Below are 23,527 nucleotides of genomic sequence, written 5' to 3'. Positions count from 1 at the left end.
GGGTTATATTTTTAATATATTTAAATATTTCCTAAGTTAGCGTTTTAATATTTTAAATAAGGCTATGTCTATAGCCATTTCGGAGTAATAAGGGGTTTTTGGCTTCATCTGGATTCGTATGCCCATGTGTTATAGTTCGTTGGAAAGGTCTTGAACTTTTCTAAATGATTTTCACTTGCCAGGGTCCTTTTGGCGCTTGGAGTTATTTTATATTGAAAAAAGTGGTGTTTTCTCTATACTTGGGCAGCCCAATATTGGGAAATATGACTTTATATTAAAGCGCACTTTTCATGTATCTTTAGGGTTCGATTTGGAAGGAAAGAAATATAAGGAGAAGGAAACCTAATTTCTCATTATCTTTTACATATTGAAAACTTGTTTGGTGCGATATTGCTCTGGTAGAGCAATTCTTCACTCTAGGATGCAAACCCCATGATTGGTACTGGCTAGGACGTAGCCCTCAGCTATTGATTGGCAGTGGATTCTTTTGGCAGTGGCATTATCGGTCAGAGTGTATGTGCTATTCCTTGTGGAGATTCAGATTGCTTGGTGAGGGTTTCAGCAGGGTGGTTGAATTTCCCAGCTGGGGCGTGATTGTTTCAGCTTGATGCCACCATTACAGCAGGTACACTTTACGCTGGAAGTGGTGAAGACTTTCATTCAGCCATAGCTGGTGTTCTTGGTTTGTGTTCATCATCTACCCTTCAGTTGGCGCCATTATTGGATGTAAGCACATCCCCAGTGCGTATTGATATTATAAATCAGATTTTTGCCTGGTACGATTTGTATCAATTCTGATTTAATTGAATGTTCTTACTTGTTTCAGCTTCCTTCCTTATTTGTTGTTCTTTTTTCATTACTTGCTAATATATTCAAAAAAATACAAAAAGAAACCAAACATTCTACAACTTCTCTCTATTCTGTAAGACCATCAGCAAAATCACAGGAAAAATATAGTTTATTATTTTAAAAATTACAGCGGATCAGCAAGGGGATCCATCAGGGATCTTTCAGTGGTATCAGAGCCTACATCCTGCCAGCCTGTAGGGTTTATGAGAAATTGTCAAATCTGGGTACTGGATAAAAAGTTTTGATAATTCATTTCAGCATCTGGGTTCTGGATAAAAGGTTTTGATAATTCATTTCGGCATCTAGGTAGTTGATAAAAAGTTTTGATAATTCATTCCAACATCTGGGTATTTGATAAAAGGTTTTGATAATTCATATCAGCAACTGGGTAGTTGTCAGCCTACACATTTATGCTTACAGTTGACAGCTGGTAAGACAATACGTTGGCCAAAGTCCCAAAATTGAACAAACTTTATTTTGACCTCTGGGATCTGTTGGAATATCAGTTTAGTTACATGTAGATACCATGACTAGAACTAAAATTGGGCACTCACAAGTTTCATTTTCTCCAACACGTAAAAGTAGGATGCCTCCTACCAAGATATTTAATGATACAGTTATGAGCAGCTATCATCAGTATTGTTCTCTTCCTAAGATGATACGTAAGCTCCTCTCCTTCACACAATTTATGGGTGTACTTGGAGCAGACGAAGATAACTTGGTAGCTACAAGTTCAAATCAGTGGCAAAGAAGGAAAGAAGAATCAAGGGTGCAGGAATCAGGAATGGACAGAGAACTTTCATTTAGGGGTACTATATCTCTACATAAGAATTTTTGGTGCCCTCAATTTCCGATGAGTGGGACAAGAATTTATGTGATGGTTTTGTTAGACATGTGGATTCAACTCAAGGAGACATTAGGACAGCTTTGGATAATGAATTGTCCTCACCTTCCGTGCAGGGGATTTCCCAAGTGGCAACTGATTTAGAGGTTAGCAATTCTGATTTTCATGACAGCAGTGAGGTACCTTTGCATCAGCTTGAGGTATCAATGTCTACACTTGTACAAGATGGTGCCAATGGGCTGTCACATGAAGGTATTCAAAATTCGGGTACCAATGATGCTTTGAATGTTGAGAACTCATATCATGATGATTCTGATTTTATAGATCAGACCTTAGAATCCAGCCCAGTATGTTCTCTTAGTAGCACTGGACCCCAGGATCATGAGCCAGTGGGTTGTGCGGACACATGGGATGCAGAAGAGAGTGATGACAGTGCATTTTCAGCAGTATCATCATTGACGGATGTGGTGTTCTCAGAGGCGCAGAGCAGCAGTACTTTGGATGAGGTTGTATCCATGGCCGAGTGCATACACGATGTTGACTACAGAGAGGTACAGGATACAGATACAACTTCTTTCCACAATGTAGATTTTGAGTTTGTACAGTTACAGGAGAGCCAACATTCTCGGACTCCTCAGCACCTGATTGGACAACTCAAGGTTGATGACAGGAGTATAGACACAGTTATTGAGCATTTCGATGTCGCTCGCCAATTGTTGGCTACACATAGTTGGAGCACCCTCATGATTGATGAGCAGGGCAGCAGTGATTTTTCCTTACCAGAGTTTCATGCTCTTTATGGAGCCATTGGGATACCGAAGCATGAGTATTTACAGTTAGTGGCTGACCGAGATTATATCCTTCAGAGGGATTTTATTAGTTATGGTGCTTTGTTGAGGGAAGAGGAGGAAGTTGATATCCTCTCTTAGGAGCTTGGGGCGACTGTTGTTGCATGGGAGGATACCCAGTTGTCCCTTCAGGAAGCGAACTCCAGATTGGAGGAGCTTTCTGATAGATTGAGAGTGGCACAGACATCATCAGCAACAGATACAGTATAGTGTTCTACTGTGACACTGCGAGATTCACCAAAGAGTTGTGATTTGACTCACGATATTACTCCATCATTGTTTTCACAGGTGACTAGCAATTTGTCCGCTGGTTGGGAGTATGATACTCATGTTGACTTGTTTCCTTCTCTGGAAAGCAAATCTTCCTTTACACCTCTTACAGCTGACGAGGGAAACCAGTATGTTTCACCGCAGAGCCACAGTGCTCAGTTGAGGTGTATTTTGGATTTTGGATCTCAGACATATGAGTTGTCTTCGGATTCACGGTTTGAGAGCAGTGGGAGTGATGATGAGTTTGATGGACAAGATTATGACATAGAGCCATTGAGTGAGCCTACGAGAGTCCATTTAGATTACCTCGCGAGGAGTGCACTTCATTTCTCTTTTAGTCTGATTGTAGATGATTGGATGGCTCGCAGATGTGAGTTGGTTCGGGACTTATACTATCCGTGTTGCGATAGTGCTCTCCCATCTTCAGAGGATAGAGTTATTGATTGCAGGCACCTAATCCAACAGTTTGGGATGGATTGTTTGCGGGATCAGCAAACAATCAACCGTTACAATGAGCAACAATCGTCAGAGTTTTTCATCTCCTTGACACAGAGACTTCATCCAAGATCATGGGGGAAGGATGATGCATGGATTAGCAAGTGTGTTGTTGTGGATGGTTATCACAGGTGTGAGAGTTTCACAGTGGCTGTAGAGAGACACGGTATCGAGGATGCCTCTTACTATCATTGTCTCTTCATGACAGATGGATGTGGATTTAGTTTTATTTGGGATCCAAGTGTTGATTCATTTGATACAGCATCTTATAGGGATTATAGTATGTTGCTCCAGATATTAAGATTATATGGCACTTATATTAGAGGAGAGTAGTAGGAGCAGTTTATGTCCTACAAGTGGTTTGTGTGGGATCATGGTATAGACATGTGTAGTACCTTTCTTTCGTGGATCCTACATGGGTTGCTTCACTTCAAATGTATAGATGTAGTCGTGGGTGTACAGTGGTTGTTGACACTTGGACGGTATGTTCGGAATTTCACGAGGATGGAGCTAGAGTTTACCCACTATCCATCTCAGTTTATCGAGCAGAGTGGGACGACAGTTGATCCACAAGTTGATTGTCATCAGATAGCTGACGTGGATGAGTTATGTGATGTTACTCCTAGTGAGTACTTTGAGCCAGTTGATGTGGCAGTTTCACCTGATTCTCTAGACAGGGTGATTGTTTCATTGCTGGTTGGTATTACATATTTTTAGATGCCAGCCTGGATAGTGATGATTTTAGTCAGTATTATATATTGTCTAGTGAGTTGGCATTAGATCTTCCGGCACATCAGCAGCAGTGTGTGGCAGTTGTGTGTCACTTGTGTCAGATGGGGTCAGATCACAGAGGGTCTTCAATGGATTGGCATTCATTGGATATTATGACGGATGTTATGCATGTTGGTGATCACAGACACACTAGTGATCTTGGCATTTATGGATATTTGATCTATGGAGATGATATAGTTTTTCATTGCTCACTTGAGGTATTCAGCGGGAGCTATGCTTCGCTCTGGGACCCAGGCAGTGTTGATTTGACAGCACAGGTGCTTCAGCGTTTTGAGGAGCCATTCCAGACCGGGGTATTGCATGTTGTTTATATCAAAGATGAGCAGCAATTACATGCAATGATTTGTTTACGTCTTATTTGGGATGGTGGAGGATTGGTGTTTCAGTTGTTTGTGGGCAAGCAACTCCGAGAGGGGAGGATTGTCATGTCCCCTTTCTAGAGTAGACATCAGAGACGGAGGAGTTGGCCTATCATTGGAGTCTCATAGGCTAGCAGAGGTTGATTGAGACTCATTCAGTGCATATAGTGACTGGATTTTGGCTTTACAGGCAGTTTGGAGCCAGTTTGGAGCAATTCCTAAATTTTAGGGGATATCCCTAAATTTTAGGAGGTCGTGACAGTTGCCAGTCGTGAGGTTATTCATGACCTTTCAGATGGTTTCAGTTTTAGGAGATTTGGGTGTGTTTCCTAGTTTCTAGGAGCATCCCTAGATTTTAGGGATGAGACTGCCAGTTGATCCATGATTTTCGACATCAGTCACAAACAAGTGACAGGTTCAGTTTCAGGCTTTTGGTGTGTATCGAGCTTTCTGTAGCTATTTGGGTTATATTTTTAATATATTTAAATATTTCCTAAGTTAGTGTTTTAATATTTTAAATAAGGCTATGTCTATAGCCATTTCGGAGTAATAAGGGGTTTTTGGCTTCATCTGGATTCGTATGCCCATGTGTTATAGCTCGTTGGAAAGGTCTTGAACTTTTCTAAATGATTTTCACTTGCCAGGGTCCTTTTGGCTCTTGGAGTTATTTTATATTGAAAAAAGTGGTGTTTTCTCTATACTTGGGCGCCCAATATTGGGAAATATGACTTTATATTAAAGCGCACTTTTCATATATCTTTAGGGTTCGATTTGGAAGGAAAGAGATATAAGGAGAAGGAAACCTAATTTCTCATTATCTTTTACATATTGAAAACTCATTTGGTGCAATATTGCTCCGGTAGAGCAATTCTTCACTCTGGGACGCAAACCCCATGATTGGTACTGGCTAGGACGTAGCCCTCAAGTATTGATTGGCAGTGGCATTATCGGTCAGAGTGTATGCGCTATTCCTTGTGGAGATTCAGATTGCTTGGTGAGGGTTTCAGTAGGGTGGTTGAATTTCCCAGCTGGGGCGTAATTGTTTCAGCTTGATGCCACCATTACAGCAGGTACACTTTACGCTGGAAGTGGTGAAGACTTTCATTCAGCCATAGCTAGTGTTCTTGGTTTGTGTTCATCATCTACCCTTCAGTTGGCGCCATTATTGGATGTAAGCACATCCCCAGTGCGTATTGGATATTATAAATCAGATTTCTGCCTAGTACGATTTGTATCAATTCTGATTTAATTGAATGTTCTTACTTGTTTCAGCTTCCTTCCTTATTTGTTGTTCTTTATTCATTACTTGCTAATATATTCAAAAAAATACAAAAAGAAACCAAACATTCTGCAACTTCTCTCTATTCTGTAAGACCATCAGCAAAATCACAGGAAAAATATAGTTTATTATTTTAAAAATTACAGCAGATCAGCAAGGGGATCCATCAGGGATCTTTCAAATTTTCAGCTGCCTCAATTCAGGTTTTGATGAAACATCAAATCTTCTTGCACGAAATCCAATCCACTTTGGAGAAGAACAACTCTATGCTTCTTCAATGCCATGATACCATTGTAAAGACCATGATTGTTGCCAAGAACACCCACGAGCCGAATCCTGCTGAGCTATGAACGATCATCCAAAAGTTCGAAGGATTCATGTCTTCACATGTTGCAACTTAAGTGTTTTCCAACACTTAGTTGCATTTTTCAAAATTGCAATCTCTTAGTTGTAGTTTTTCTTTTGACATATTTACTTATAAAAACATTTTGTAAATTGCAAGTCAAGTCATTACTTGCACTTTTGTAATTACAAGTAGATGAGTAACAAGTCAATTTAAGATAGGACTTGTAACTTTGAATAAATCATAGTTAGTTATTGAATAAGTCTTGGTGGTTGAGAGAATTTCTCAAATTAGTTAGGATCCTCCCACCTTTTTCTCATGACTCCTCTCCTATAAATACTTGAGAGGGTCTATTGTAATCTTTACCTTTTGGAAAACAAGCAAAAACTCTGCCAAATTTGCAACAAAGAAGTCTTTGAGCTTTTATGTGTAAATTGAAAAATTGAAAGGAATAGAAGAAAATTACTCAAGTGTTGAGACTTTGTGATATATTCTTGAGTTTATATTCAATATTAGCTTTCCTGCAAGTATTTCTTAAAGGGCTTAATCAAATTTGATTTGCAGACTTTGTGGTGCAATTATTGGAGATTAATTTAGTTAAAGTAGAAGTTCTATTGAGAAAAGTTGTAAGACTTTGTGCTTACACTCGTTCTTAAGAGAGATTAGAAGTAAATTTTATAATAAGAAATAGTTGTGAAACTTTGAGCTCACACTAGTTCTTGTTGTCTTGTGTAGAAAGAAATAAGTTATTTCAGACTTTGTGTTGTTATAATTTGTTCTTAATATAATTAGAATAGAAAAGGGTAGATAGGACTTCACATAGTCAAGACTTTGATCTTGATATTGCTGTCTCGTCTCGAAAGAAGTGACGGAAGTCTTTAAACTTTCAGGAAACTTCATTTCCTTTCTCTCATTTAATTTCAAAAAGTTGTTACTATTGTTTTATGTTAAATTGTTATCACTTTTTTGTGAAGAGAAAAGGATATTGGCTTTCTTGAAAAAAGAAGAAAGACTGTTGTTCCATCCTATTTTAGTTTAAGTATTAGATAAATAGGAGGAGCCTTCCCTTAATTAGGAGAGTTTTACTCACACACTGTGGTTGAAGACACAATTTTGTATATTTCCCCAAGTGTACAAAATTTTCAACCAACAGGATTTTCAGAAAGCTTCGCAATGATGGTATATGCCAAAGTTGAACAACTCGCCAAGGCCTGAAAAAAAAATTCAAGAAAAACTCGAACAGTACTCAACAACTTAAAAAATTGCTTAAATTTAATTAGAAATGCATTTTTTTTGCAAAATTCAATGAGAAGATGCATCCAATGAGTCATTAAATGAGAACACAAAAGAAACAAGATGAGTCTAGATATATTTAAATGCAAAGTGGGTACAAAATCGCATCCTCGTGAGAAAAGCTAATGGCTAGAAGCAAAATAGTAAATAGATTTTGTAAAACTAAAAGTAAATACATCATTACAATTACATCTCTTCCCATGTCTAGTAAAAACTAGGGGAGAGGTATAACTAGAGGGTCTAGTCCTAGAAGTCTGTTGTGGGCGTGACTGTGCCTCCTCGCTCGGTATGTCTGGCTCAGGCTATGACTCATCCTCCATCCTGGATGAAGCTATGTCTCTACCTGCTCCTAGCACTAGCAATTACTCCTCATCCTCCTCAATGTCATCCAGTGTGAAACAAAATCCACCCCCCTCCTCCATAGCTTGTCTCTCCAAATCAGTGATGTCATCCTCTGTAAACAATGGAGGCTGCTACTGTGATGTCCAATCACTATAAGGATCTATATCATCCAAGTCAATTGGACCAGCTGGTGCTTCCTCTACCTTCCTTATGTGGAACCGAAGACTATATTGCACAAAGACAAGGTCATTGAGGCATTTTTGCGCTAACTTGCTCCTTTTCTCCGTGTGGATGGCTTCAAACAAGCTCCAATTGCGCTCACAACTGGATGAACTACAAGGCTGACATAAGATTCTGAGGGCAATTTTTTTGAGATTTAGGATATTTCCACCCCAACTTTGCCACCAAGCATCTGCAAAATAAAAAATATTAAAAAGCTAGAAAGCAAAGAGAAAAGCAAAAACATCATTTATCAATTTATCAGTCATTTTAGACCCCAAAATCCAAATGGCAATTGTTATACATGGGGATTGAGTGGTCCTTCCTCTCCTGGCCACCTCTGAAGAGAATAGCTTACCCCTTGCTTCCTCATAATTTTGGAGTTCGGCCACAACGAGGTCGGTCACCTCAACCTCGAGTATCATCCTCTAAATGCATGTAGTGAGGCCCTCCATGAACTCTGCATTAGGATCTGAGTAAGAACCCCCGAACTTAAAACGAGGGTTGAGGAAGTACCCTATTGCATGAATTGGTTGGTGGAGCTGATTATTCCACCTCTTATCAATAATTTCCCAAATGGGATCAAATTTGAGTCTATCTCCCTTGTAGTAATTTTTGATAAACTCCTTGGCCCTCTCCATGGCGTCATAAATATACCCCATTAGGGTTTTATCCCCATCTACCAAGCGGAGAACTCTAACCAAGGGCTTTGACACCTACAATTGAAAAATACAAATTACAAAAAGATTAATTAATGAAGGTACAAATTAATAATGAGAGACTTGAATCAAGAATAATTAAAAATTCAAGTTTTGAAGTTACCTTCACAATCTTTGCAACCTTTTGTGCAAAATGGTTGTCGAAGACTATGCATGTGACACCCTCTCCTTCAGCCTTATTTGAATAAGGTGAGTCTAGCCATGCTTGACTCACAAACATTTGTTTCAAAGAAGTCAATGCACCAAGAATGATTTGCAACGTCAAGAAAATCGTTGCAAACCTTGTGACACCGGCTCTCACCAAATCTCTCATTTGGGTGTGCTCTCTCATCAAATGTAGAACCCAAGGGTGATTGTAAATATATTCCATGATCCTCCTTGCATCTTCCACAACTAGAGTCACCCAATCAAGTTTTCCTATGTCCTCCAAAAGAAGGTCAAGGACATGTGCTGCACAAGGTGTCCAAAAAATAGTGGGGCGCCTATCTTGGAGGATTCTACCTGCTACCACATATGTTGTTGCATTATCTGTGATTATTTGCATCACATTCTCTACTCCCACCTCCATGACAATGTGGTCCAACATTCCAGCCAATGTTTCTGCATTTTTCACCTTATTGGACGCATCAACCGATTTCAAGAACACCACATTGTCCTTGCAAGCAACAAAAAAATTAATAATGGTTCGGTTTTTGCCATTTGTCCACCCATCGGAAAGAATGTTGCAGCCATATTTTCTCCATTCATTTCTTTTGTCCTCCACCACTTCTTTTGCCCTATCAACTGCATTTGTGAGCAACCTACAAGATCAAAGTGAAATTAGGTCTTAGTACACAATTTTGATTTAATAAACAAGAAAAACAATTAAAAATGAAATCAAGTGGACTATTTACTAACCTCCCACCCAAATCCTTGCGAGATGGGGCCTTGTACCCTTTTCCTAAAACTATCATTGCAGTCACCAAATTTAGCCAATAAGGATTGTCTGCCACATTGAATGGGATGTTGTTGAAGTACCAAAAATTAGCACATGCAATGTCTGTTTTCTCATGTGCCTCCCTATTCCATCCAGTGGCCTCTAATGATGGTTGTGCTCCAAGTGTGTTCCTGGGCACAAAATAACTACCTATAGACTGTGTCCCTAATGGTGATGCAATAGTACTTGTTGTGACCTTTTTCACATATCGCCCCATTGCAAATGGGGACCCTCTCTTTTCCTGCTTTCTAGGGTTTTTGTTAGTGTCCTATGACCTTTTGCTGCAGTTTCACCAAGCCTTGTCCAATTCAGAGCATTTCAGGCCTGACGATTGAAAGTTAGTTTTTGCAAGTTATGTGATTCCGAAATGCGAACACCACTAGAGTGCTTAGAGAGGCCAAAGGACGAAGATCGCAATTGATTTGGACAAATTTGGACAACTTTCTATTTTTAGAAAGTTTGCTTTTTTGCTTTTTCCTATTTTTTAGGAAGTTTCGTTTTTGGCCTTTTTAGCCCAATCCCCGGTATGGCTATTTTTAGAAAGTTTTCCCTATTTTTTAGGGATGTCTTCTTTTTGCTTTTTCGGAAAGGGAACCTAGGGTTTACACTTGCACCACTGACCTGCTTCGACCAGAACTCGAAAATTCCAAGTTTTGACCTAAAAAGCTAAATCCCTAGATTTTAGGCTTTTTGCTTTTTCGGGATGCAAACCTAGGGTTTACACTTGCACCACTGACCTGCTTCGACCGGAACTCGAAAATTCCAAGTTTTGATCTAAAAAAGCTAAATCCCTAGATTTTAGGCTTTTTTGCTTTTTCGGGATGCAAACCGAGGGTTTACACTTGCACCACTGACCAGCTTCGACCGGAACTCAAAAATTCCAAGTTTTGACCTAAAAAAGCTAAATCCCTAGATTTTAGGCTTTTTGCTTTTTCGGGATGCAAACCTAGGGTTTACACTTGTACCACTGACCTGCTTCGACCGCGATCCAAAATTTTCAAGTTTTGACCCAAAAAGCTAAGTTCCTATATTTTAGGGGGTAATGGCACCTTCAAAGGATAATCAGCTCGAAAAATCATCCTGATCCTCAAATGTCCTAAAATTTGGCTAAGTCTAGAATGTCATCCTGATCCTGAAATTTGACTAAGTCTGGAAAATTGGAGAATCCTCCAAAAACTAGATTTTGCATTATTAGTTCTAGAGGCCCGAAACCACTCTCAAACATCCTGACAATATATATGAAATATAACTTAAAGTATAAGTGTTCTCTTTCTTATACTTAAATGTTATATTTCATATATAGTCCGCCCTCTTGAGAGCCTCCAAAAGTCCGCCTTGAAGAGCAAAGGTCTAGAACTCCGCCCATGTTGGAGATGTCTAAAAGTCCGCCATGTTGGGAGGTAGACCAAAGCTCCGCCAAGATGGGAAAGATTCTTGAAGTCTGCCCAAGAGGAGGGATGCCTAAAGTCCGCCCTAGGAGGTGCCATCAAAGTCCGCCCAAGGTGGAGAGCGCCTCAAAGTCCGCCCAAGCATGTGGGAGCACTCTTCAAAGTCCGCCCAAGCATGTGTAGAGCACCTCAAAGTCCGCCCAAGGTGGGAGCACTCTTTAAAGTCCGCCCAAGCATGCCAAGTGATGGAGAAGCTTTGTCCAAAGTCCGCCCAAGAAGAGAGGTCATATGGGAGCTAACTTCAAAGTCCGCCCCATGCCTTAGTCAAATCTACACCATGATGGAGGCCATGAAGGAGCAATGTCTAAAGTCCGCCCCATGCCTTAGCCAAAATTTCGCCTTGATGGAGCCAAGTCTAAAGTCCGCCAAAGGTTAGAGAGCCATGTAGGAGGTGCCACCAAAGTCCGCCATGCCTAAGGGGACTCACCAAAACTCCACCCATGGTGCTGGTCATCCAAAACTCCACCCAAGGTGCTGCTGAGTGAATGGCCTTGAAACTCCGCCCTATCCTTCCATGTTGGTGGCCAACCCTTCAAAGTCCGCCATGTTTTGGAAGAGGCCATGATGGCCAACACTCTAAAGTCCGCCATGTGTGTGGGGTGCCCAAGGGGTGAAGTCCAAAGTCCGCCCTATGTTGGAGACCCATCAAAACTCTGCCCTACCCTAGCAAAATGATGCAAAGCTCTAGAAGTCCGCCCATGTTGGAGATGTCTTAGAAGTCCGCCTAGGGGGTGTGTTCCAAAGTCCACCCTATGCCTTAGCTAAAAATTCACCTTGATTGAGCTTTGCTCAAAGTCCGCCCTCCATGTTGAAGGGACCCTTTAAAACTCCGCCCAAGGAAGTAGATGCTAAGTATGATGTTGAAGAGCCTTCTCAAACCCCGCCATGCCTTGGAGAGGTAAGGAAAGTCCACCCAAGTTTGAGGAAGATGAAGGTAAGCCTCCAAAAGTTCGCCTACACATAAAAGTCAAACAAAATCAACGAAAATGCAAAGTGATGTCATGAAAATCCTTCAAGATTTCGAACTTAAATCCAAAATAGAAAGTTTTCAAAAGGAGAATATTGGAAGATTGATAAGGATTTCGAACTTAAATCCAAAATGAAAAGTTTTTTTTAAAGAGAATATTAGAAGATTAATAAATATTTCGAACTTATAGCCAAATTGGAAACTTTTGGAAGATATTTTTTTTTCGAATTTGGAAACATGACAACACTTTCCAAAAGAATGAAGTTAAAATTGGAAACATGATTTGGAAGATTTTAAGGGTTTCTGATTGAGGATTTAACTTTATTTACAAATACTTCGTTGTAAACTTCATTTCTACACCGAGAAGTTCGAAAATATTGAGAGCATAGTAAAATACTTTCAGTTTGGAGTTCATCTGGAGAAAGTTTTGGATATTGCTGGAAGTTGGATAAACTTTTTTGACAAAAGTTTCACAGATTTTTGGAGAAAGACAACCAGTATAAGGACGAATTATTGAATCTCTCCTGAATTTTTGAGGGTGAAATTAAATTCATGATGTAGATTTATGTATTTTTTGAGTTTTTCCAGAGTTTGAGAAATGATTTTTTTAGTGAATTTGTTCGAATTTCTAAGGGAGGAAAAAAAAAAATTTGGCTAAGTATAAGAAATTTTTGGAGTTATAACACTTGGTGTTGGATTGCGATCACAGTTATCTTGAAGGTTGGAGAATTTACATGTGAAAATCCCATTCTCATGGCTAAGTATGAAAATGAAGTGAAATTTTCCAAACACTTAGACATTCGCAGCCTCGATTTTCTTTAATCCAAGATAGATTTCTAACTTACTTTCCTTTGGTTTTACAGGTCGCAGGAGGAAATAGAAGCGAGATCATCATAGAGATCGCAGTTGGAGTTTCAAGCCAAACGAAAGATTGAGGACAAGTTCACAGGCAAGGTTCATCCGGGCATGAAGATAGCCAAAATTTGGCTAAGTATGGGAAGTGTTGAAGGCATGTCAGGGTATCGAGAAGGAGGACATGATCACAGCGAATGCCTGAACAACTTGATCCCATCATTTCATATTTGCAAGGGGTTACCCAGATCTTTTTAACCCTCCTCCCATGCAACATAAATTGGCAACTGAAGGCAGGATCATCACAAAAAACACAAATGGAGTTTCGAGCCAATTTCAGAATTGAAAATGGGACCACGAGCAAGGTTCGTCTGAGCATAGAGAGGAACAAAATTTGGCTAAGTATGAGAAATACTTCGCGAAGAGATTTCTTCTCCAAATTCGAGGCACTTGAAAGAATCTCAAGGCATCAAGAAAGAAAATTTCTCAGACTTGGTGAAAATATGGGAAAGTTAAATAAGCTTCCAACTTCTTGAAGGATTTCATCTTCGGAAGGAATTGAAAAAATACAAGCTCCCAAGCAGAATCAAATGGTGACAAGAAGGAATCAAATTTCCATACTTAGACAATTTCTTGACACAAATTGGAAAATTCAAGGAAGACATTCAACACGTTGAGGTGGTGCCTCGTCATCTTCCAACCAATCAGATCGCTCCAAGTCAACATGTCCAGATTCGATGAACCTGACTTATCCAGAAGCTTCTAGAAGGGCACACTTCACAATGCAACAACCTTCTATTTTCATTGATGGTTCATATTTAGCAAGAAGGACAAGTGTCCCAAATGTAATTGGTCGAGGGTAGTTAGTTTTGGAAAACCCTAATTAGGGTTTATAGCTTTCAATCAGGGCCCTTGATCACTGTTTGATCTCGGCCGTTCATTTATTCTTGAAAACTATATAAGGCTACCTCCTCTCATTTGGAGAGTGTGAGGTTTTTGATGTATTGTTGCTTAAGGTCATTTCCAGATAATATATTGCATGTGCGCTACTTTGTAATCTCTATTATTTGAATGATTTGCATGGTTTCAATTGCCTCAACACTTAGTTAAAATTAATCTAGATTTGCTTTCATTGTTGTTAATTTGAATGAAGGATTTGATAAGTATCAATTGATGGTGTATTTCCACTCATACTTTTGGTAAATGGATGATTTCCATTCTACCGTGCAAAGTTAGTCTGAGCCCATCCCCTGTGCATCCCAACATCTCGATCATAAGCACAACCCATTGAAGATTGCACCGGCCTTGTGTAGTTGTCCCTAGTGTGGCGAAGCAAGGTTTGGTTTCTCGAAAGCATCCAGTTGTTACCGTCTCCAGAATTCGTAGGATTAGATTAGCCTTCCTAAACCCTATCTCTTTTTCCCTTTCTTTTGAAAGTCTAAATCCCAAAATATCCCCCAAAAAAAAAAAAAAAGAAGAGCCTAAATTGCTAAATCCATCTAAGTCCAGCAGTTCAAGATACTTGTCAAACGTAAGTCCCCCTTGAAAATTTCAGCATACACTACCCAAGAAGCTATTCCACTAAAGTCGCTTGTTCGCACATATAGACCTTGGAATCAGTAGTGATTTTTCAGGAGAGGATAGAATACCTTTGGGCATCCTATCCTAATGTTTGGTAGATGATAAAACAGACACCAACAGTACTCTACTAGAGGAAGCAGAAGTGGTGGTCGAAGTGGTGTTGGGTTTGCGGATACGTGGGCCACGACGAGAGCCCACTATGCCCTGAAGTGCTTCTTCTTCTTCTTCAATGTCAATTGAAGCACCTTGAGATTCAGCTATGGCTGCTCTCATGGCTAGTTTTGCCCTCTCCCTTTGCAATTTCTTCTCTTCCCTAGCTGAAAGTAAGGCATTAATGTCTCTTTTTATTTCTTCGGTGGCCCCAAGACACACTCTAGCATCATGCTTCTTGATGCCTACAAGGTGGTTTTTGAGGCAGTTTATGCCTCCGTGAATTACTTTTTCACATTTAATGCAAATCACCAATCCAGGGTCCGGTCCTTCATAGGCATACCTCCAAGCCCTATCTCTAGCACCTTTAGGACAGGTGTTTATATATCCAGATGGGCATGGTTCTAGTGGCCAATTATACCTTGAATTTGCTATACTGAATTAATGGTTAATTGTTAACCTGGACATACAAAGTGAAAAGACAGTTAATATTTTAGTTTAACAATTTAGCAAACTATTTAAATTAGTTTAAATAATTTTAGACATCATTCAAAGTTAATAAAATAAAATAAACTATTAGGGTTTGATTTTTATTGAAAAACTAGAAATTGTTCAAAAAAATAGTGAAAAATTCAACAAAACTTGTCAATAATAGTGTTAAATCTTGTTCCAATGACTCAAAAACATTTTTGACTACTTAGGAACGATTTTCTATTCATCTAAAATCTGATTTTTCTTCAAAAACCACCTCAAATCCGCTTGAAATCCGCTTGGAATTGGCAAGAATCGGTGGAAATCAGTTGGCAAGTGTGTTGGATTGTGTTTTCCCCCTTATCAGCAAAACACCAAACATAAAATGATGAAATAAAACAACTTTTGGCCGTTTTCTACTTTTTTACATAGGCGGCTAAGTTTTTTTGACGGTCAAGTTTTTAACAAAAACTCGGCGAGTTTTGCCTGGTGAGTAAAAGTCGTATTTACTTGCTAGGCAAAACTACTCGCGAGTTTTTAACTAATCGCCGAGTACTCAACGAGTAGTCCATCTATGGTACATGCATAGCAATCAGCGGAGTTCAGTATACTTACTATTTTTTGTAAGTAGGGTGAGGACAGCTCATTTTGTTGGGTTTTTCTGGGTTTTCAAAGAGCTTTGCGATGGTGTGACATGCAACTGGATCCAAAGACTTTTCCAGACTTACTATTTTTAGTAAGTTGCAAGGATTGCTTAGAATGTGGTTAAAAGGCATTTGGACACACCTACTATTTTTAGCAGTGTGCTATTTTTAGTAAGTGCTATTTTTGGCAGTGCAATTTTTGGCTGGTTTTAGTGGTTCAATTCAGAGGCTATTTCAGGCAGTGCAATTTTCAGTACTTTTGGCCTTCAGTTCACTACGGCAATTGTTCAGCACATGGAAAAAGTATTTTTAATATATTTTAATGTCCTTGGCCTAGGCGTATGACTTATGTATTTCTCACTATGACTTGAGGGGACGACTTGAGCTAATAAAGTATTATTTTATGTCATAAGGTTTGGGCGATCTATTGTTGAGGAAAAATATTTTATAAAGTGAAATATTATTAAAGCAAGATGGACGCCTTATGGAGAAATAAGTTAATTTTATAATATATTTCACTTATCTACCTTGGACGCCACATTATGATTTTATTGTCATTTTTATAAAATATATTTGCTTCTATGTGAAGGTCGACTTGGAAAAGGAGGGGAAATGAAATGCTAAATTCAAATTAAGGTGAAATTAGTTTGCATTTGGGTTTGGCGTAAATTTGGAGGGAATGTGAATTTGAATTTGGAGACACCGAGGTTATAGATAAGTGTGTTGGGCTCTTGTTTTGGTATCCATGAATATTTTGTAACGAAGTGCTGCCGAATTTGTGTCAGACTTGTGCTTCGAAGTTGAGAGCTTCCTAGCTTGTGCCAGCTTCGTGCTTGAAAATAGCACCTAGCTGATCGGAGAGCTTATTTCTCATTCACAGGAATAGATTGAGCTACATTGAGATGGATTTTGTTATCGCATTTTCAGTTTTCTGAGTGATATGGATTTTGTTATCGCATTTTCAGTTTTCTGAGTGATGGTGTGTTTTTTGCATGTTGTTGGATTGTTCTTCGCTGAAGCAGTTTTTCGCTCATATCTCCCTGCCTTATTGTCTGTTCGTTTTGGGTATTGACTTGTTGAATTTTTCTCTACTACGCGTTCCTTCTTGTTAAGTTTCATGAATTAAAGTGAAGAGCTGGATTTTTTAAGGCAGGTCGCCCTCTCCAGGCAAGCCGTACCATGCTAGAGTAACATTGGGATGCGTGCATTAAATTTTTAAGGCTGTTTGGCTTAGTTTGCTGGTTGGAACTTGGGTATCCCCTTCCTAGCTCTCATTCGCCACTAATTTGGAGCCATTCGGAGGTGTTATGACGGAGTTATGGACTTCACAATGCTGCTGGTCTGATTTTGGTGATGCTGGTGTGTTATTTCAGATTTGGTAAAGTGTTCATTTTTTGCTTCTATTTTCTAGTTTTCTTGTTTGTAGCTTCTTGGAGTACCCTCTTATATCTATTAGAGATTGGGCTTTAATGTACTAACAGTATCTTGTAGAGTTGTTCATTGAAGGCTGTATTCAGTAGTACCGAAACAGTCCATTTCATACTGCATTATACTTTCTTGTATTGCCCACTGCATAAGTGGAAGAGGTTGGCTTCACCATCTATCTCTATTTCAGATTGTACTCCTATCCTCCCGCTGAATAGGTGGTTGAGTGATAGTTTTGTTATTTCTAGTCCTCCTACTAAAAAGTGGTTGAGTGATTGTCATTTGCTTATTCCGTCCTCCCGCTAAACAAGTGGTTGAGTGATTGCTTTATTTTCAGTATTTCCTTCCAACGAAAGTTTTTTGATTATCCCAACCTTAACGAATGAACTTTGTTTTGTTAAAAATATGAAAAAAATTAAGGGGGACATTTCATCACAAGCTCCCAACATGTTTGATGTAGAATGCGCCTCCACATCGAATAGCTATAGTTTATATTCTATGCATTTATGATTTGGGGCATATTTCTCATCATAATAGTAACATGATCATTTTGCTTGGCAAGTAACCCTCTCATCTTGAGTTAGGTATTTGGCCAAGTGGTGGTTGGGTGTCTTGATTTGAGGTTGGTCGAAATGGATCTACAGTTTCAATATGTTGTGCTTCATAGAGACAAATATGGGATGCAAATTTATGTTAGTTAATTTGTGCAACCCAACAACTTCCATCAAAGTGATGGGTTGAAACATTTTGACTTCTACAAAAAAAAATTCCTTTAGGCCATTGATAAAGCAACTTTTGAAAAAATTATCATCTATCCTGGTTGTCTAATTTGTCAAATTTGCAAACTATATCTGATAGCCACAACACAATGAATTTGCCTTAATTTATTTAAAGCCCCTATGAAATCCTTGTACTCAATTGTACCAAATAGGGTGAAAAATACTCACAAATTGGTTCCATGTGAGGAAATCATATGCTTTATCCAACCATTGATCCCATTAGATAGCTTGATGTTCCATCAAAGTGATGGGTTGAAACATTTTGACTTCTACAAAAAAAAATTCCTTTAGGCCATTGATAAAGCAACTTTTGAAAAAATTATCATCAATCCTGGTTGTCTAATTTGTCAAATTTGCAAACTGTATCTGATAGCCACAACACAATGAATTTGCCTTAATTTATTTAAAGCCCCTATGAAATCCTTGTACTCAATTGTACCAAATAGGGTGAAAAATACTCACAAATTGGTTCCATGTGAGGAAATCATATGCTTTATCCAACCATTGATCCCATTAGATAGCTTGATGTTCCAAATTATATGAAGCTATAGCAATTTTTTGCATTGTGGGAGTTTGATTGACTGCAAAAGATCGTTCTTTTCTATACAACCAATTTGCAGAATTGTCACCATCAAAATTAGGGAAATCCAATGTAGGTGCAAATGTAGTCCAGCCAATATTGTTCTGGTTATTTTGCCCAAATTTAGAAATTTGTACCAAAAAGGATTTGTCCATATGTTGAATTCAATGGCTCATGAAGCCATATTTGGCCTTAAGGCCAATTGACCTACTGTACAAATCATCAATTCTATCAAATTTGTCCAACTTGGATAACTATTTGACATAATAATTTGAGTGTATGGATTTGATTTCCTCATACAATTGATCAAAGAAAAGTCCTACAAGTCCTTCAACTTGCAGCAACCAACCATATTGAGGAACCAAGTCTTTTGAAGTCATTACCGAAGAATTATGGCAAAATAATCAGCACAAAGGGAGGATCAATTTTGGGAATTTGTTTAATGATAAGACACTATGGGTAGATGTTTTAGACTAAGCTGTCAAATTCCCTCATTTTGTGAGAAATCCAAAAGTGTCAAACAAGTGAATTGTCTAGTAGTTGAACAAGTTCAAAGCTCAACTTGCACAATATCTCTATTATGAATGTTGCAGCTCATTGTCACACCATATCACTATACAAATATCTACCAATCTGTTCAAGACTACTCTAATATGTGTGAATCTAGCCATAGCTATGTGAATCTAACCTAAAATGTGTGAAGCTACTCAAATCTACTAATCTCTAATCAAATATGCCCAAATTTAGTCACGGCTAGGTTTTAGGTGGGGACTTCCTAGGCATAAGGTATGTCTAGCATGTGGGCTCTCTGATATACTTTTCTCAATTGTAAATAATAAAGTAACACATTATTCCAGAGCTCTAACTATAAAAAATTCCACAATCCCACAGCAGCACTATCTTATCTTTGAGGTACGAAGAGAGTAACTTCTAGTTGAACTAATAACTAGTGCACTACAAATTTCAACTAGATGATGGCTTCCTATGGCAAAGTTTCTCCTAGCCCTAAAAAGTGTTTTGATATACCTGAAAATATGTGGAAAATCATAACTATATACACATGATGTATGAGGATTGGGTATTGGTGAGTCGACTCCCACCTCACTTCACACACTAATTCAAAATGCTTAGCCCAAAACAACAACTATTAGAGGATATTTTAAAATCTTCATCTTATGGTTTCTATCTAGACCAATAGTGTAGGACAAGAAGCGGGGGCTAAATGGTTAGGACCACACTAATTTCACCACTTTTTGACCACCAAGATTCCATCAAGGCAAGGTAAGAGCATACAATGGGTGGTTGTGGTTGGCCACTAATTGTCGTTGCTACTACAAAACACAACCTTAGAAAGAGCTCTGATACAACTTGTTAGGATTTTAGTTATAAATATTATAAGATAGAAGCAATAACATGAAAAAAACACAATGCTTGGAAAATAGTTACAAATATACTTATAGCCTCATTGCCTCAAAACTGGAACAAGTATCATAGCCTCTTTAGGAGGGCAACCTCATAAGAGAAAAGCTTTATTACAAATATGATTCCAAACCAAAATAAAAATTATAAAGACGTACAACAAGTGATTTGCAAGGTACAACCTGTGCAGGATAAATCCACACACTTAATATGCACTCATTACATTATTAATACTTTATGTGATACTTGTGGGATAAATCCAATGCAATGTATTATTAACTAACTAACTATAATTATTACAATTATCGTAATACTAGAAGAGGAAATAAGTTTGTTAATTATTACAATTATCGTAATACTAGAAGAGGAAATAAGTGTCCCAACAAACTACAAATGTGCATGGAAAAGCATTGACTCCACAACACTCAAACCTTTGAGATTAAGCAAGGAGCCCCTACTAGCTGACTACTAACACTAGTGTTTCCTTTGAAAGTCAAACCAAATAAAAATTATTCAACAATTGACCTCCTTCCCCTTAAAGTTTTCATCTCATTCATTGCTTTTAGCATGCATATGTATGATCCAAACATGGTAATGACCAACATTAATCAAAGTGTGACCCAAGTTCGAATCTCAACACGACTATCCATATCTCGAGTGGAGATGTTAGAATATAAATTATTAAGGGTCATACCTTATAACATTTATATATATTCTAAATATAAGATTATAAAACCGTATGATTATTATATACTTTAGAAAGCATATACCATTTAATAATTAATAATCTATTAGTAATTAAATTATTGATTATTTATAAATGGTAATTTTGAATAGGTGTGATTAGTATTTCAAATATTTGCACCCCTTCTCCTATATTTAAGGAACTTCTATCTCATTGAGAGATAAGGGAATTTGGAGATTTGTAGTGAATTATATCACTAAATACAAGATGTATTATTGACTATGTGGAAGTGAGGAGAAGTGATATCTCCAAATACTATCTAGAATTTTATAGGCAATTCTATAAGTGTTTTATAATAGAATGATGCTTTATAGGATTTTTACCCAAAAGGATTTCTCATTATATATAGTGTACTGTTTTGAATTTGGACATCTTGTGATCCTCATTTCATTTATCTTATATATCTTATAGTTTATTTGTAATGATTAGTAACTTAATATCCTAATTTCTAACAAGAGGTTGTCCTTTATAGGTACATAACAATACAATCCAAGCAAGGTTGCCCATCATCTCCTACGCTATTTGCGTTGTACATTGACAAATTAGAGGAGTGGATATACAATTTTGGTGTTGGTGGTGGGGGTGTTCACTTGACCAGCTATGTAATAAAGTTGCTTCTATATGAAGATCTTATTCTAATGGCAAAAACACCGCATGACTTGAGGGAACTCTTGAAAGCTCTCGAATTATTTTGCCAAGAGGTAGGGGTGCAGGTGAACACTAGCAAAACTAAGGTTATAATCTTTACCTTGAAGAGAAAGAAGGCTCGCATGGAATTTGTATTTAAAAGAAGCCCCTTACAAGTGGTTAAATAAATAGAAATATATTGCCCTTGACTTCCACAATAAGCTCACCTAGGAAACATGTAGAGCAAAAAGGATAAAAGGAGGATGGAAAGCCATATACTCATTACAAATCAAATGCAAAAGGGCTAAACTATGGGACTAGAAAGCTAAGAAAACTCTTTTTGGGCTGGTATCAGTGGTGCTATACAAGTGTTAAGTCTAGGGCAGCAATAAATCATCATCGAAGTGGGAAGAGATGGAAAGATTACAAAAACATTTAGTCACAAGTAGCCTCAAAATAAAATCGTCTATTCCAAATGAGATTGCCTTGGCTGAAGCTAGTGCCTTTCCTGTGGAGGCGTCGGCTATGATCCAGCTGCTAAGTTATCATCTAAAGAGGCTAGAGAACATAGAGCTGCCGTGTTTGTCCAAAATGGCGGCAGAAGAGAAATTAGATAGAAGGAAGAACGCGTGGATGAAACAAAATGACAAGTAAATGAATAAGTGGGGTATTAGCATAAATGAGTGTCTAAATAACAAAGGGGCAATCAAGATTAGGTGCAAGAAAAAGTCAAGGAAAGCATGGAGGCAAAGCAATTTGGGAGGAAAAGAGAATGCTATATCAAGCATTTCAATCATACATATGACCATGCACAAAAGAACTAGGAAAAGAGAATACTATATCAAGCATTTCAATCATACATATGATCATGTACAAAAGAACTATATGAGAGCGGAAAGACAATGGAAAGAAAAAATGTTAGTAGCTCAGATAGAACTAGTTCACACCGGCTTAGATGTGAAACCGGAAGGTGGTGATACCTAAAGAAGAGTGTGCGGATAAAAGATGATGTTATTATACTATGAAAATGGTGGAAATAGAATGACATTACATCATGGAGTGTTCAGCTTACAAGGCTATTCGGATCAATTACACAAAAACTCTAAATGTAGACTCCTTGAGTAACCTGTTTGAAGAAGAAAAAATAACAAAAATTGCAGATTACTTGATCAAAATTCACAACAGAAAATTCAAGACACAAAAAAGGGGATCGAGTAGGGTCGGTGTTGGCTGCTTGTTTGTTTTGGGCTACCGTGCTTATCCGTTCTACTGTCTATCCTTGGATCCAATAGGCTGTTTGGCCTCAAGAATGTTATTAAAAGCATACATTCATTCAAGCATACCTACCTGTGGAATTAAAGGCTGCTTGTAAACCTTTGAGAAGAAATTATCGGTAGGTGCCCCGACAGGTGTGATCTAGTGGCAAGTATCTGGCTACAAACTCGTCTTAGCATTTAAACCCAGATTTTAAATCTCCGACTCGGGCAAAATTAAATTCGATGGTATATATATTCCCCGCAGCTAAGCCCAAGGAAAGCTCTACCCAGCATTTCCAAAGAGGAAGAAATTTATAACGAACAATAAGGAGGAATAAATCTTCAGGCGTTTGAAGTGAGTTGCCTTAAAAAAATAGAGGAGTGATACCTTTGGAGTTGTAATATTGATTTTCAATGTCGACATCCTGCTCCTCGGTCTCCTCCTCCGAGTATTCAAATCCATAATCCTCCATATCTGCATCTGCAAATCCAATTTATCTTCTTAGAATTCCCGATCATTGTTTGAAGGCGAGATTAAGCTAAGAAGGAAAGTACCTGAAGACATGGGTGATAGGAGCAGTTATGCTTGTACGTCGTTATTCAACTGGATACGCCGAAACACCTAATTGTTCATTCACTAAAAGCATTCATTTATTCAATTATTAAGCGTCTCAAAGTTTACTAAATTCCCCGAAGCCAATGAAATTCGGCAAGCCCTCCCTATATACTGCTTGTTAGTCCCTGTATCGGCAGCGATACTAAAGTCCTTGCCTTTATTAGTTTTTAATTTTTTTATTTTATTAACTTTCCTACAAAACAAAATTAGGACAAAAGTTTATTGAATTTTCAAAAATATAATTTATTTTAGTTACATTTATATATTTTTATGAATATATTATTTGTCTAGTTTAAACAATAAATAATTTTTTTTTCTTGAAAGTTTTTATGAGGTGGA

General features: G+C 38.1%; 1 protein-coding gene across 2 annotated transcripts in view; it reads right to left on the bottom strand.

The window, feature by feature from the left end:
• LOC131067772 (COP9 signalosome complex subunit 2) overlaps positions 1 to 23,292 on the bottom strand; it is a 133,197-nt gene extending 109,905 nt beyond the window's left edge. The window contains exons 1-2 of one of the 2 annotated variants that reach the window (XM_058002924.2): positions 23,128 to 23,292; positions 22,961 to 23,053 (exon numbers count right to left, since the gene is read on the bottom strand). In XM_058002924.2, the coding sequence (XP_057858907.1) occupies positions 22,961 to 23,053; positions 23,128 to 23,137 (103 nt within the window). In that variant the 5' untranslated portion in view covers positions 23,138 to 23,292. The remainder of the gene's footprint in view (positions 1 to 22,960; positions 23,054 to 23,127) is intronic. The other variant, XM_058002925.2, reaches the window with a different exon arrangement.
• Positions 23,293 to 23,527: the final 235 nt, after the last annotated feature.

The sequence above is a fragment of the Cryptomeria japonica genome, chromosome 5, assembly GCF_030272615.1.
Source record: "Cryptomeria japonica chromosome 5, Sugi_1.0, whole genome shotgun sequence".
Classification (NCBI taxonomy): Eukaryota; Viridiplantae; Streptophyta; class Pinopsida; order Cupressales; family Cupressaceae; genus Cryptomeria; species Cryptomeria japonica.
The sequence above is the reverse complement of the archived record's forward strand: the minus strand, read 5'-3'. Positions and strand labels throughout refer to the sequence as shown.